This window comes from Chiloscyllium plagiosum, unplaced genomic scaffold, assembly GCF_037043375.1.
Source record: "Chiloscyllium plagiosum isolate Xiang-an unplaced genomic scaffold, Cpla_swu_hap1 HiC_scaffold_6, whole genome shotgun sequence".
Lineage (NCBI taxonomy): Eukaryota > Metazoa > Chordata > Chondrichthyes > Orectolobiformes > Hemiscylliidae > Chiloscyllium > Chiloscyllium plagiosum.
Window position 1 is genome coordinate 17,418,309 of NW_028270144.1, and position 14,209 is coordinate 17,432,517.

Genomic DNA, 14,209 nt, shown 5'->3' on the forward strand with positions numbered 1-14,209 from the left:
TTCAGATAAATAGAGTTAAGGTTTTGTTAACTTATCCAAGAAGAATTATACCAGACCTAAAGGTTATGTTTCTCTCTCCACTGATGCTACCAGATCTGTTGAGTTTCTCTAGCATTGTGTTGTATTCTCTAAACAGACCGCTCAACTATTTCACATGCAGGGGGCAGTGAGAGTTGCATTTGAAATGTGTTCTCACTCAGGTGGCAATAAATCAATAACTGAAAAAAATGAGCAATTAATAAAATAAATGACCATGAGAAAACAACGGAGCTAACTGATTGGAGGGGCAGCTCCTGGCACAATCATCCCCCCTATATTTATTTGCATATGGAACCCTGGTTGCAGGCTGGATCGGACCCTTTCACCTGTTGGTCAAGTCTACCCTACAATTTAAAAGATTGGAGGATGATTTGAATAAAATTTTGGGATATTAAGAGCAGCAAAGGGTAACTAGAGAAAAATAATTTCTGCCAACAGGGGAATGTAGAACGAGGAGGCAGTGTCTAAAAATCAAAACTGCATCTTTTCAGAATGACTTTAGGAAACATTTCTAAACTCAATGTCAGTAAAAGTTTGGAACCTGACTTCCCTAAACAGCAATAGTTTGCAAATAAATTGTTAGCTGTAAATCTGAAATCTAAAGATATGAAGAGGTCTAGGACAAAGGCTGGGAATATGAAGTTAGATTCCAGTCAGCCATGCATTTTGGAATAATTCCAGGGGCTGAATGGTCTTGTCTTGTTCCTGTGAGCCTGGTTTTGGTGTTGGCCAAAGCTGTATAGCCTGATGGAACAAATGTTCCAAGAAGGCAAAACAAAAGTGTGCAATTACCCCAGTTCAGTAACAATTAAGTAACAGCGTACTACTATCCTCAGAATCAGTAACCACCCATTGTGCAATATAATTACCCTGGTTCAATGACACACTGTAAGGTACATTCATCTACCCTCTACAATGAGCCAGTAAAAGACTGTACAATACAATCACAAACCACTATTTACCAGTTTTACCCTGACAGCTAGTATCACAATGTGCAGCTTATTTATCCCTGGGTCAGTAACACAGTTCAATTACTCCTAGAGTCAGTTACATACTGTACAATACCAGTAACACAACATATAATACAATTATCTTCCCCAGGATCAGTAACACACTGCACTGCAGATTTACCTACAGGATTTACTTTCTACATAAGTAACTCTTGTGAATAATTATTATTACCAGTGAGTTTTAATTGTCCACAGTGGGGAGTCTGTAGGATGGGAACAGAGAGCAGAGGTTCCCAGATAATTGTTCTCCCTCCTGCAGTGTCTACACATACAAAGACTACTTATGAAGGATAAAACTGTAACCTCTCCAATATGCATCATAAAATAGTTTCATCATGCTTATACAAGGTGAGGGTTAAATTGATGTGGAGTTTTCCATGACCTTCTTACTGTCCAACCACAGGCTGGCATTTCTCCAATCTGCTACTGGAAAGAGGTTTATGAATCAGATCCACCAGTGGAAGGTGAGGAGTCACAGGAGAACCAGAGATCAACAGAAAGTCCTCAACATGGTCCCAGATTGTGTCACCTAACCAAAGGTCCAGAAGGATATGGCTTCATTCTCAATGCAATCAAGGGTGTGCAAGGACAGTTTATTAAACAGGTAAGAACTACTTGTGTGGGATCAAAGTAAGAACTTGACAACAGAGGAAGCCAATTGGCCCATTGTCTCTGTGCCAGCTCTTTGTTGGGGTTCTGCAATTAGCCCTATTCAAATATTTATAGAATTTCCTTCTGAAAGTTCCTGCTCAAGGGACAGGAGGGAAAAAGAACCCCTAACGTGTAAGAGCAGTTTTGTGGTGATTATATTGCTGGACAAGTAATATGGAAACCTGAGTTAAATTCCACCATGATGGCTGATACAATTAAATACCAGTATCAGGAATGGTGAAACCTGAAACAACCAGACTGTCATAAAAATCTACATGCTTTACTTTGTGTTTAGGGAAGGAAATCTATTGCCATACCCAGTTTGGCCTGTGGTTGACTCCTAACTCATAACAATGTTGTTGACTTTTAACTGCCCTCTGAAATGTTAAGCAAGGTACTCAGTTGCCTTCAAGGAAGTGGCTCAGCAACAGGTTTTCAAGGACAATTGGAAATGATTAGTAAATATTGGCCTTGCCAGTGATGCTCACATTGCATGAATAACAAGAATCTTGCCCTGCCCTGGTAGCCAGCTTGACAATACGATCGGTTCAGTTAAGCTTCTGGTTAGGAATTACCCACCATGATATCAACAGTGGGGGAACTGGCAATAGCTGAATGTCATTAAATATTGATCGTGCAACACTGCTTTCACATCAGGAATCCCACAGTTTTTGACTGACAATCAATTATTGTTGCACTGCAAAAGCAAGATGGGTAAAGTTATTCTGCAGATGGAACTTGAAGAATGAAAATATGACTGGATCAATTACGGTTTCCATAGTTAGTTGAAGGTCATTCCTGTAACCCTTCAGACAATAATTAATCACAGATTTCTCAACCTAAGCAAGTATGTGTATAAGATTGAGTAGGCACATTAAAGTTACAATGACAGCAGTCAAAAAAAAGTTGATAAACACAAAAGATCCTAACTAATATTTCATCCATTCATGGGGTATGGGCAGCACTGGCAAGGCCAACATTTGCAGATGATTGCTAATTGCTGTTTACATAGTGGTGTTGTGCTGCATTTTTGAATCGCTGCAGTTCTTATGATGTATGGACACCGACAATGCTGAGAGGAAGTAAGTTCTGGGATTTTGTCCCAGCATGAGTGAATGAATGCTGACATAGCTCCAAGTCAGGATGCTGTGTGCCTTGAAGATATCCTGCTGGTGGTTCTGTGCATCTGCTCTCCTTCTAGATTGCGACATGTCATGAGTTTAGAGGCGGACATCCAGAGGCCTTGAGCAAGATGATGTAGTGCAAAGTATGTGGAGATGAGTCAGTCTATTTGCATTTAACACTTGACATACAATCTTAGATTGGCCTACCTCAGACTGGCCTAACAGCCTGTTGTGGCTTCACCAACTCTTTGAAATAGTTACTCAATTATTCCCACTCACCGACCTTTTTTCTCCTTTTCGAGTAGATATCCAATTCATATATATTGTATTCTTATTTGAGACTTACCATGAAATCTGCATCCACCACCTTTTCAGGAAGTATACTCTAGATCACAACAATATGCTCTGTAAAGAAATGCTTCCTTATTTTCCTCCATCTTAGATTATTAAAGACAGCACAGCTGAAGAGGCAGGCCTGCAAGTGAATGACATATTGATTGAAGTGAACGGCATCAATGTGGAGACAGATACACATGAAGAATTGATAGAAAAAATCAAGACCAGTGATGATAAGTTGAGTATGCTGGTGATTAGAAAGGAAGAGTATGATCATTACAAAGAAACAAACACCCCAACTTCAGCAAATGCAATCCGAGTGCCAACGCCTGAGCCAGTTACTCCTCCTGAGAATACAGAGGAGGAAAGCACGCCTGAAGAACCAGAAACTCAGGAACCAGCAGCTGACAGTCCTGCCCTGGAAAGGAAGGAGCAGGTAAATGACTCAATCATGGCCAAAACTTAGTTAAATAGCACCTTTAACACAGCAATTCATCACAAGGCATTCCACAATAGCATAACCAAATACATATCGATGGACCCACTTAAAGTATATATTAAGGCATGTTTGCAAAAGATGGTGGATTTTAAGGAGCAGCTAAAAGACAACAGAGGCCCAGGCAGGTAATTTCAGAGGTTAGGGCCTCAACAACTGAAGGCACATCCAGCAATGTCAAGTATCTGCATCAGGCTAGATTGGAGGAATGTAAAGTTGCAAATTACTACATTGTATTAAACAATATTTACAGCACAGAAATTGGCTATTCAGCCCAGCAGTATTTATCCTCCATATGAACCTCGCCCCACATCTCTTTATCTCAGTCATAGAGATGTACAGCATTGAAACAGACCCTTCGGTCCAATTCATCTATTCTGACCAGATATCTTAGATAAATCTAGTCCCATTTGCCAGCACTTGGCCAATATCCCTCTAAACCCTTCCTATTCATATACCTATCCAGATGCCTTTAAAATGTTGTAACTATACCAGCCTCCATAACTTCCTCTGGCACTCATTCCATACACGTACCACCCTCTACTTGAAAAAGTTGCCCCTTACGTCCCTTTTAAGTCTTTGCCCTCTCATCTTAAACCTATGCCCTCTAGTTTTGGACTTCCCCACCCCAGAGAAAAGACCTTGTCTATTTACCCTATCCATGCTCCTCATGATTTTATAAACCTCTATAAGGTCACCCCTCAGCCTCTGGATGCTCTAGAGAAAATAGTCTCAGCCTATTCACCTTCACCCTATAGCTCAAACTCTCCAACCCTCAGCGTACACTTCCATTATCCTTTATCGTTCTTGGATGGTTGTAGAGCTAATGAGGTTAGAGAAATGGATGGGCAAGGCCATTTGCTTAAACCCAAGGATAATGTTACTTGACCTCATATTGATGTAGGACAAAGTGAGGACTGCAGATGCTGGAGATCAGAAAAGCAGAGCAGGTCAGGCAGCATCCGAGGAGCAGGAGAATCGACCTTTTGGACATAAGCCCTTCATCAGGTATGGTGCTTATGCCTGAAACATCGATTCTCCTGTTCCTTGGATATTGATGTAGCTAAGCGTGAAACCAGAGTTGTAAGTAAATGGGACTTGGCACAAGTTGGTATATTTAAAACTTATATTATTATCTTTGCAGACCACGTCGTCACCCTCATTATCGGCTGAAGAGGACACAGATGATGATACACAATTGTAACAAAATCTCAGAGGAGCAACATAATCAACATCTTAGCAGCTTTTATGAACTGGAATGATCAGCAATGGTTTATGGCTTGACTCAGATTTACCAATCAAACTTTGTTTCTCATTATAGTAAGTTTCCCAGAGGTGTTTCAAAATCAGGATTCCTAAATATTATCTTTAAAATTCAGTCGAAGAATCCTATAGTACTTGTGGTGACCACTCCGCCATTGTGCTTGTGCTGGGTCATTGAATGCTATCCAAATTAATTCCACTCCCCTGCCCTTTCCTCTTGACCTATATCATTTTGCCCTCTTCATTTATCTGTCCAATTCTCTTTGGAAAGTTATTATTGAATCTACTTCCACTGTCCTTTCAGGTAGATCATTTCAAATCTTAACTCACTCTTATTTCAAGTCACCTCTGGTCCTTTTGCCGATCACCTCAGATCTGTCTTCACCAGCTACAATTGCCCTGTCAGTGGATTAAATCACCCCTTAACTTTTTCGACTTTAAGGAGAACAAATATTTAGAATAGAACATTTATTATGAATCAAAGTCTGTAACAAAGATATTTTCATAAGAAATGTTACTTAATGTGGACATCAATTTGTTTGAATTTCAATTCATGAAAATAAGCTTTATTGTAGATGAGTGTGCAGTGCACATAATCGGTAATGACAGGTTGATTGGCCTTTTCTGTTGTAACTATTCAATGATTCTATAATATGATTTCATTTATTATTTGCATTAGCACCTATTTTGCAGAACTCATCATAAATGGACCATTACCTAGAATATTAGGTTTAAAAGTCACTTACCCGATTTCTGGCGAGCTGAACAAAAGAATAGGCATCTTGGGTTAGGGCGAGAAAGAAGACTTGGTATTGAAGATACCTTATTGAATAATGGAACAAAATCGGAAGGCTGACTTGTTCACTCCTGATGCTATTTTCCAAAGGAGGACCCCTGGAACTCATATGCATCTCCTGCTTTCAACCACCACTAAAACAAGCTGCGTTTATGTAACACCTTTAACAAAACAAAACGTTCCAAGGAGTTTCACAAGGGAATTAAAATTATTAAATTTCAAACCTTAGTGTCATTGCTTCCCAGTAACCAAACATCTCGGAGGTCCTTCATTTCATTCACGTTCACAATTCTCATCATTCGATTTGTCAAGAGGAACAACCGTCCGAAAACAAAACAGGGTGGGATGCTTTCTCATTCCCAACCAGGCTCAGCTATTGATTGTCAATGAATCAATTAGATTAAATAAGAGCCTAATCAAATAACATTTGACACCAACCACAAGACGACATATTCAGACAGTTGACCAACAACTCGTCAAAAAGTGAAAGAGGTGGAATTTATGGAAGAAATACCTGATTTTCCAGCCTAGGTAGCTGAAGATATCTATCAGTTACCCTTTTTAAAATTTGTTGGTGGGATGTGGGCATTGTTGGCTGGGCTAGCATTTGTTTACCATGCCTAAATCCCTGAGGGGGCAGTTAGGAGTCAACAGTTGGGAATGCAGTCAGTCTGGAGTCACATGTTGGCTACACCAGGTAAGGATTTTTAAAGTATTTTAATGGTCTTCCCCTAAAGGACATTAGTGAATCAGATTTGTTTTAATGACAATTGGCAGTGGCTACATAGAGTCATAGAGATGTACAGCACAGAAACAGACCCTTCGGTCCAACTCGTCCATGCAGACCAAATATCCTAAACTAATCAAGTCCCATTTGCCAGCACTTGGCCCATATCCCTCTAAACCCTTCCTATTGATATACCCATCCAGATGCCTTTTAAATGCAAGCACAATAACAGTAATGAGGGGAAACATTGAAAAATTCCTAATATTTACATATGAACTATTAAAATAAAAAAAATGCAAAATGCACAGCAAATCCAATGAAATCTATAAATACAAAAGGAATTAATGTTTCAAGGATTGTTTAATCAGATGTAAAGGATATCAGCAATGGGTTGTGTGTCAGAGACATTTGGACGTGATGAGTATTTCCAATTTATAGCTTTTCAATTCAAAAATTCAGTATTTACTCTTTTTAATTATTTTATTTTCCACCTACATTAAGCAAGGTTGGTAATGAGGAAGCTCCTATGATTATAGACTTACAGTTGCGTAGCCACACATGTTAACAGCTTGGGAACCCAGCTAAAGTTATGAAATGTTTTTAGATTTTTTGAATCAGGGTAGTGAGTTCATTCAGTTCCAAATGTATTTACTCAATGTCAAGGTTTAAAGCAAATTTTGTAAACTCATGGTTAATGTAATTTGGTTTGTAGCAGTATTATCTGTAGGTTGGTGTATACATATTAAATTGAAACAATCAAAATGATCAACTAATATGGATCACTGATGATGCTGTATTGTATAAAAGGAGAATATTCGAACAAAATGTTTTCTTTTGGATGTCACTGACCAATGTACTAATCCAACAATAAACACAGTTAGAAGGTACACCCTGAAATGGCTGCCCTGTACATTCATTTGATAAATTAATATGCAGAATGGAAAATAATGCAATATTGTTGGATATGCATACACAACACAATTTGTTCACAGACTGCCTGTAAAGTAATAAATAATCCCAAACATTAAAAAAACATTTCAAGTGAAAATTCTACATTAACTAAAACCTGATGAAACAGGTGGGGTTTTAGAGCACCTTAGAGGAGTAGAGAAAGAGATGGTGAGATTTAGGGGAAAACAAATCACAGTCAATGGTCAAGGTTACCAATATCGAGTAATTAAAAATGGTATAGACCAGAATTAGTGAAACACAGAAATCTCATAGGGTTGTGGGGTTGAAAGAAACTAGAGTTTAGATTAGATTTCCTATAATGTGGAAACAGGCCCTTCGGCCCAACAAGTCCACACCAACCCTATGAAGGGTAACCCACCGAGACTCATTTCCCCACATTTCCTCCTGACTAATGCACCTAATGCTATGGCCAATCCACCTAACCTGCACACCTTTTGGAATGTGAGGAAACCCATGCAGACATACAGACAGGAGGAGAATGAGCAAACTCCACACAGAGGTGGGAATTGAACCTGGGGGGGGGGGGGGGGGGGGGGGATGTCAGGCCATGTAGGGAATTAAAATCAAAGATGAGAATTTTAAAAGTGAGCTATTGTTTACCTTAGAGTCAATGCAGGTCAATGAATTAGGACACAGGCCAACAGAATTCTAATGATGTCAAATTTACAAACAGACTTAGGTACGAAGTAAGGCACAAGGCAGAGAGTTGAAACAAAATCTAGGAGATTGGCAGTTAACATAACGTGCATGGAAACTATTCAAGCTCATCACATAGGCACAGTAACAAACATGGGAAGAGTAAAGAAAATTAAACTAAAGTCTATTAAGGATATTAATATTTGATTTCCACACGTTTTGCATAAAGAATACTTAATTTATTGGACCCTTTAAGATCGTTAAGAAAATACAGAAGTGTCATCACAAAAGAACACTCAAATCAGAATAATAAAGAAATCGGGGATATCAGGCAGCAAAAAAAGGACGCTTTTTGATCTTGCAAAGAATTCAGACATGCATGAGGTAGATTCAGGTGACATACAATGTAGGTGCTTATAATGCTTCTGTGAAAATCATCTGAATGTCATAAATGACAAAGGACTTCATTCACTGCAAGAATGTGAGGCATATCCTGGATGAAATACACTATGTATCAGATGCCTGACAGGCTACTTACAGAAGTGACAATGTTGCTCAGATCACCACTCTAACCACTATGTAACATTGCAAGATCAGGGGTCGTCTCATTAAAATTCTTTTTTCTCATTCCCAGGAAAAAATCTTTCTGAATTTTTATAAAGTGGAAATCAACTAAACTTCCATACAATTTCCTAAGGCTTTGAGGTTATCAGCTGATGGGAAATAAGGGTCATCTTTTGCAAATGGACATTCTTAAGTTGCAGCCTTGCTTACTGGGGCAGTAAGGTGTTATTCCATTAGCTTTTGCTCTTTACAAAGCAAGAAACTTTTATGCCTTCAAAGTTCTTATTTACAGTCTTTGAAAAATTGTTCTAAAATCAACTGGAAGCCTTCAAGAACTGATTTACATTCCTTCAGTTCAAAATTAACTGTAAACTTTACTAATGATTTTGTTTTTGATATTTATCCAAATGAAGCTTTCTGTAAGTTAAATTTTTCATACTCTTTCCATCAAACCAGCAACCAGCCGGGCTTTATACATCTGCATATGAGCTTCTCAGTAGGTTTTCCTTCCTCAAGACTTTTCAATGTCCAAGTTGTGGATGGTGTTATGGTCCAGTGGTTTATAAAGACAGTGTGAACACAGTAGATGAGTGCTCAGATTGGCAGTGGCTTGACTAAAAGCTCATGTGCTTTTCTGGGGCTTGTTTGTGTGCCAAGTACAGGAAGACGATACTAGACAGTGCACTGACCAGGAAGATGACATCAAACCAGCGATGGTAGAAATTAAATTGCAGCTCCCCTAGGACCTCAGTTACAATAGTGCGATATTCCAGGGGCATGCTCATTCTCATCAGCAACACCGATGACACAAAATACATTCCCTGTGGAAGAAACAGAACAAGAAAGTGAAACTACAAGTTTTCGGCACATCAGAATAAATGTTAGTTCACCCATGTTAACATTCTAATGCTACTTTTCATTCTCTGTGGTATTGTGTGAAATTGGAGTCAAGACCAAAGTTCAAAGCCACGGGATATTTGCTCAGATGTAAATCAATTCCCATTTTAAAATCATTGTCTACCTTTATCTTTCCACTTCATTGCAAATTACTCTATTGAACATTTACAATGGAAACTGCCTCAACTTATTATTCTGCATTTGGTATTGCCTCCACTAGGAATTGGAGTTAATTACAGTTTGCTAAGTTTAAGCAGGCAACTCATCTATTATAAGATACATGAATTTACAAAGGGAGCAGTTTTCAGAAAGCAAACACATAATTTGCTAACATAGTTTGATTTCTGTAACTGAACATTAAAATAGAACATCAATTTATTCAAGTCATATGACACGCTTAAAGTGGGAGTGTCACCAGAGCATACCATGTGGCTAATCTCAGGTTAGCCAAAACAATTTCTATTCTTTGGGTCAACACAAGATTTGCCTGATATTTAAATGTACTAAACATTCTTAATTTTACACTGAGTTGAGAGCAATTCTTTTCTAGCAACTAGGTGATGACTGCCCAAACTCATTTCACACATGATTCTTACAAACAGCAGATGAAAAAATCTTTGTCTGCATAACTTGGGCTGTGTATGCCCATTCACCTACTATTACTTTAAGTTCTTACCATAATCTGTGCGAGGACGAGTACTATAACATTAGATGATTTATTGCTGGAGATTGCGTAAAAAAACTAGGAGAGAAACAAACAAATATTAAATTAAACCAGATCAAAGATACAGAAAGGCAGCTCACCACAATAGTACCAAAAATGAGAATATGAGAGGATGGAGAAACTAGAAAAACAGTGATTTTTCTCCTGTTTTTTCTATATTGTAACAATGACCATGCCTTTTGGTTGTTGCATTATGAAATCTTTTGTTATTCAATCTTCCCTAGTTTCCACCATATGAATGGCCTTCTCCTTTATTCTTCCTGCCTAGATGTCTCTGTCTTAAACCCTTCAATTTATTTTTCTATTCAGTTCTGATGAAAGTTCATAGGCCTGAAATGTAAACTGCCTCTCTCTCTCCACAGATGCTGCCTTCCCTGCATATTTCCAACATCTTCTATTTTTATTGTTCTCCTTAGAACTGAGAAACCTAAGTGAGATTTAATAGAACTGTTTAGAATTATCATGATGGGTTGTTCAAAAGATCCATCACCATTTCTCAAGACTAACTAGGGAAGTGTAACAATGGCCTTAACGACATCCACATTAATTTCAGTTCTATTAACAATGAACTAACCTATGGTTAACCACAGGAGAAAGTGAGGTCTGCAGATGCTGGAGATCAGAGGTGAAAATGTGTTGCTGGAAAAGCGCAGCAGGTCAGGCAGCATCCAGGGAACAGGAGAATCGACGTTTCGGGCATAAGCCCTTCTTCATTCCTGAAGAAGGGCTTATGCCCGAAACGTCGATTCTCCTGTTCCCTGGATGCTGCCTGACCTGCTGTGCTTTTCCAGCAACACATTTTCAGCTATGGTTAACCACAGTTTTATGAGACCATGCATGTGTTTGTGTGTGTTAATAAGCATAAGCATGTAGATGCACATGTGCATCTGAAATTATGTGACTTAGACACTGACTGATTGAGATCATGAGTGCACAGATATGAGTGCGTGTTTGTGTAGCAGAGACAGTCTTTAACTGCACGTAAGTGATAGCACATTTCCTTACATAGATATATGTGAGTGCATGAGACAGCATTTGTGTAAGAGACAGTATCCTCCCACACAGATTTCTTCTACTTCTTTCTCCTCTTTTGTTCTACTGTTTGTTGGGTTTCTGTCTCTGTGCTGTTCTGATTCTGTATCTTGCTTATATTGTTGCCTCTCTCCAGTGGGTGATCAGTGTCTGGAATTCACTGCCTGGGCTGATTGTGGGGCAGAAACCCTCATTAAGAAGGTCCTTGGACCTGCACCTGAAGTGCTGTAACCTGCAAGGCTATGGATCAAATGCTGGAAAGTGTAACTAGAATGGGCATCAAGTCATCTTCCACTTGATTTACACGATGGGCTGAATAGTCTCTTTCTGCGTACTGACTTTTCTGTGGTCCCTCCTGCTTCTACTTGAAGTTACGGTCAAGTTGCTCATGATTCTCTTAGCTTCTTCCTGTCCTCCTCTTCACGTTGACAGCAGTGGAAGTGGACTACTGAAGATATTCAAAGCTGAGTTGGGTAGATTTTCAATCAGGTCAGCCATAATTGTATCAAATGGCAAAGCAGGCTTTTGTTCTTGTTCTGCTACTCCTTTTCTCCTCCCCTGTTCAAACGAGTTGGTTGGTAATGAAATCCATAGTATAAAATGGATTTAGGGATGACCAGAAGAGGGATCTGGCCAGAGCCAATGGATAGGGGAAGGGATCAGGTCCCAAGTCTAGCCCCTGGTACTACGGTGAAGCTACCATACCTTTGAGATATAAGTTGAGAGCTGGGAGGACTGTAAGTTAAGGATATGATGAATATATTGTTAGTGACATTGCATTTCAAACCTGACAAGCAGCTATGACAGATAACCATGACAATAACAGTGTGAACTGTGCTCTAGAAGCCAAGTAATTAATAGATGAATAATAGAAATCCTATAGTAAATGCAGTTACACTTTAAGCTGCACAAAACACAGAGTAAAAGCTTAACTTATTTTTTCTACATACCTTGGTGAGTGTTATCAACAAGCCCCTTATAGAGGTGACGATAATAATTCCCACAAGTATAAAGGAGATATGTTGAGACCAAAACTTCACCTGCATTCAAAGGAAACCAACATGAATGTTCCTACCTAAAAACAAAATGTGTCCCCATTCTGTTCAGAAATCAGGAATCATTAGTAATTAGACAAAATACCAAAGCTAATACAACCTTACATCAGTGAGAAAAATGTCTTCCATAATACCACGACAGCTTGAAGCGCGTTACTGTCTATAAAGTGATTTTTGAACTTTAATTATCATTATAATGCTGGTTAGACGGCAGCTAATTTGCACACAGAAAATTCTCACAAACAGCAATGTGGCAATGACTGGACCACCTATTTTGTGATTCTGATTTAGGGATAAATATTGGTCAGGACACCAGGAAACAACATCTCTCCTTTCCCCCAAAAATGTAGCCAAAAGATATTTTATATCTGCATGACAGGGCAGATGATGTCTCAGTTTAATATCCCATCCAAAAAGTGGCACCTACAACAGTGCAGCACTCCCTCAGCACAGCATCTTTGACTTCCATCTCCAAGTCTTGGAATGGGACTTAGAATATACAGTGCTCTTTACTCAGAGGCAAATGCATTAATCACTGACAATTAGGGGGACACAAGGACAAATATTAGTGTAAAAAATAAACATTTTGAACAACGTATAAAATGTGTTAACAGGATTGATCAAAGTGCAATTAGGTTACATGACTGAAAAGTCCAAATGAGAAGGTCCGACATTGAGGAACCCAAATTACCTTGGTTTCTAGCTCCTGATTCAGATATAAGAAGGAGAAGAGCAACATAAGCTATTAAAAGGGTATAGAGGTATTCACAATCGATTGGTCACCCACACTCAACATTCAAGGCGAACTGACAATCTGCTGTTAACAATCTTTTTGCAGGAATGTAGATTTAAGGTTACAATCAGATCAGCCATGAGCTTACCAAATAGTAGAACAGTTTTGTAGGGCTGAATGGTCTACTTATGCTCCTAAGCCGTATGTTTGTGATTAATTTGCTAAATAATACACAGCTGATACATTTTAAAATTGCCTTTGTTTTCTTGTCAAGCAGAATATTTCAAATGCGTTAGTGTCAAATGAAGAACATTCTCGAAACTGCAACATGTAACTAATAATGGGAAGAGGTTAAGTGCAAAAGGAACTGAAAATATTACACAGATATCTACCTCAAAACTGAACATAGTTCTATAAAAAGAATGCAAGAGATAAGGAAGTGAAATGGTTGACTTCTTTAATAAAATGTTAAGACTTACAGCAATGACTAATTCTCCTTTTGGCAGCTCAGATTGTGCTGTGCCTGGAGAATTTCATTGGGTTGTTGCCTCACTGGTGGGTGCATCTCTGGCAAAAGAGCCAGAGGGAAGGTGAGAAATTTAACACAGTGCATTGTGATGTGATATGCACTGCCTACAAGGGTGATTGAAGCAAATCCATTAGTAACTTTCAAAATGGAAGTAGATAACTGAAAACTAAAACACAGAAGATTATGGGAAAGGGCAAGGGAGTAGTACTAACAGGATAGCTCTGTCAAAGACCTGGAACAGGCAAGATGGACTGAATAGTTCCTTCCTATACTGTAAGATTCTTCAGAATCTCAACATCTGTCAGCATGAGTTACTTAAGATATGTGTAAACGCATTACAACTTGATTAAATCTTTGGATGTGACCTCTATGATATGCCAGTAGTGAAACCATTACACAAAAAAGCTTGGTATGTCATGCATTGGAGTGCCGAACTTCGATGACTGAATGGCTTTTCCCTCACTGCTGAATTCTAGTTATGTTCTGAACTCTATTCTGAAGAAGTTGATGAAAAGTGGCAGCTAGAAGCTAGACAGTTTTAGGTAATAACTCTTCAGTTTAAGAATCAGACAGTAGGGGGCTTAATGTGCATTACTTATTATCATCACAAAATGACTACTCTTAC

The 14,209-nt window shown here is 38.8% G+C and overlaps 2 protein-coding genes across 9 annotated transcripts in view; one reads left to right on the forward strand and one right to left on the reverse strand.

Annotated features, from left to right (window-relative positions):
• Positions 1-7,339, forward strand: part of LOC122550485 (Na(+)/H(+) exchange regulatory cofactor NHE-RF3) — a 37,211-nt gene extending 29,872 nt beyond the window's left edge. For all 3 annotated transcript variants that reach the window (XM_087987911.1, XM_087987910.1, XM_043691265.2), the window contains 3 exons: positions 1,453-1,653; positions 3,267-3,596; positions 4,801-7,339. In XM_087987911.1, coding sequence (XP_087844037.1) covers positions 1,453-1,653; positions 3,267-3,596; positions 4,801-4,860 — 591 coding nt within the window. In that variant the 3' untranslated portion in view covers positions 4,861-7,339. The remainder of the gene's footprint in view (positions 1-1,452; positions 1,654-3,266; positions 3,597-4,800) is intronic.
• Positions 7,340-8,267: 928 nt separating this feature from the next.
• Positions 8,268-14,209, reverse strand: part of gphra (golgi pH regulator A) — a 45,360-nt gene continuing 39,418 nt past the window's right edge. For all 6 annotated transcript variants that reach the window (XM_087987913.1, XM_087987917.1, XM_087987916.1 and 3 more), the window contains 3 exons: positions 12,218-12,307; positions 10,188-10,253; positions 8,268-9,435 (listed from right to left, as the gene is read on the reverse strand). In XM_087987913.1, the coding sequence (XP_087844039.1) occupies positions 9,229-9,435; positions 10,188-10,253; positions 12,218-12,307 (363 nt within the window). In that variant the 3' untranslated portion in view covers positions 8,268-9,228. The remainder of the gene's footprint in view (positions 9,436-10,187; positions 10,254-12,217; positions 12,308-14,209) is intronic.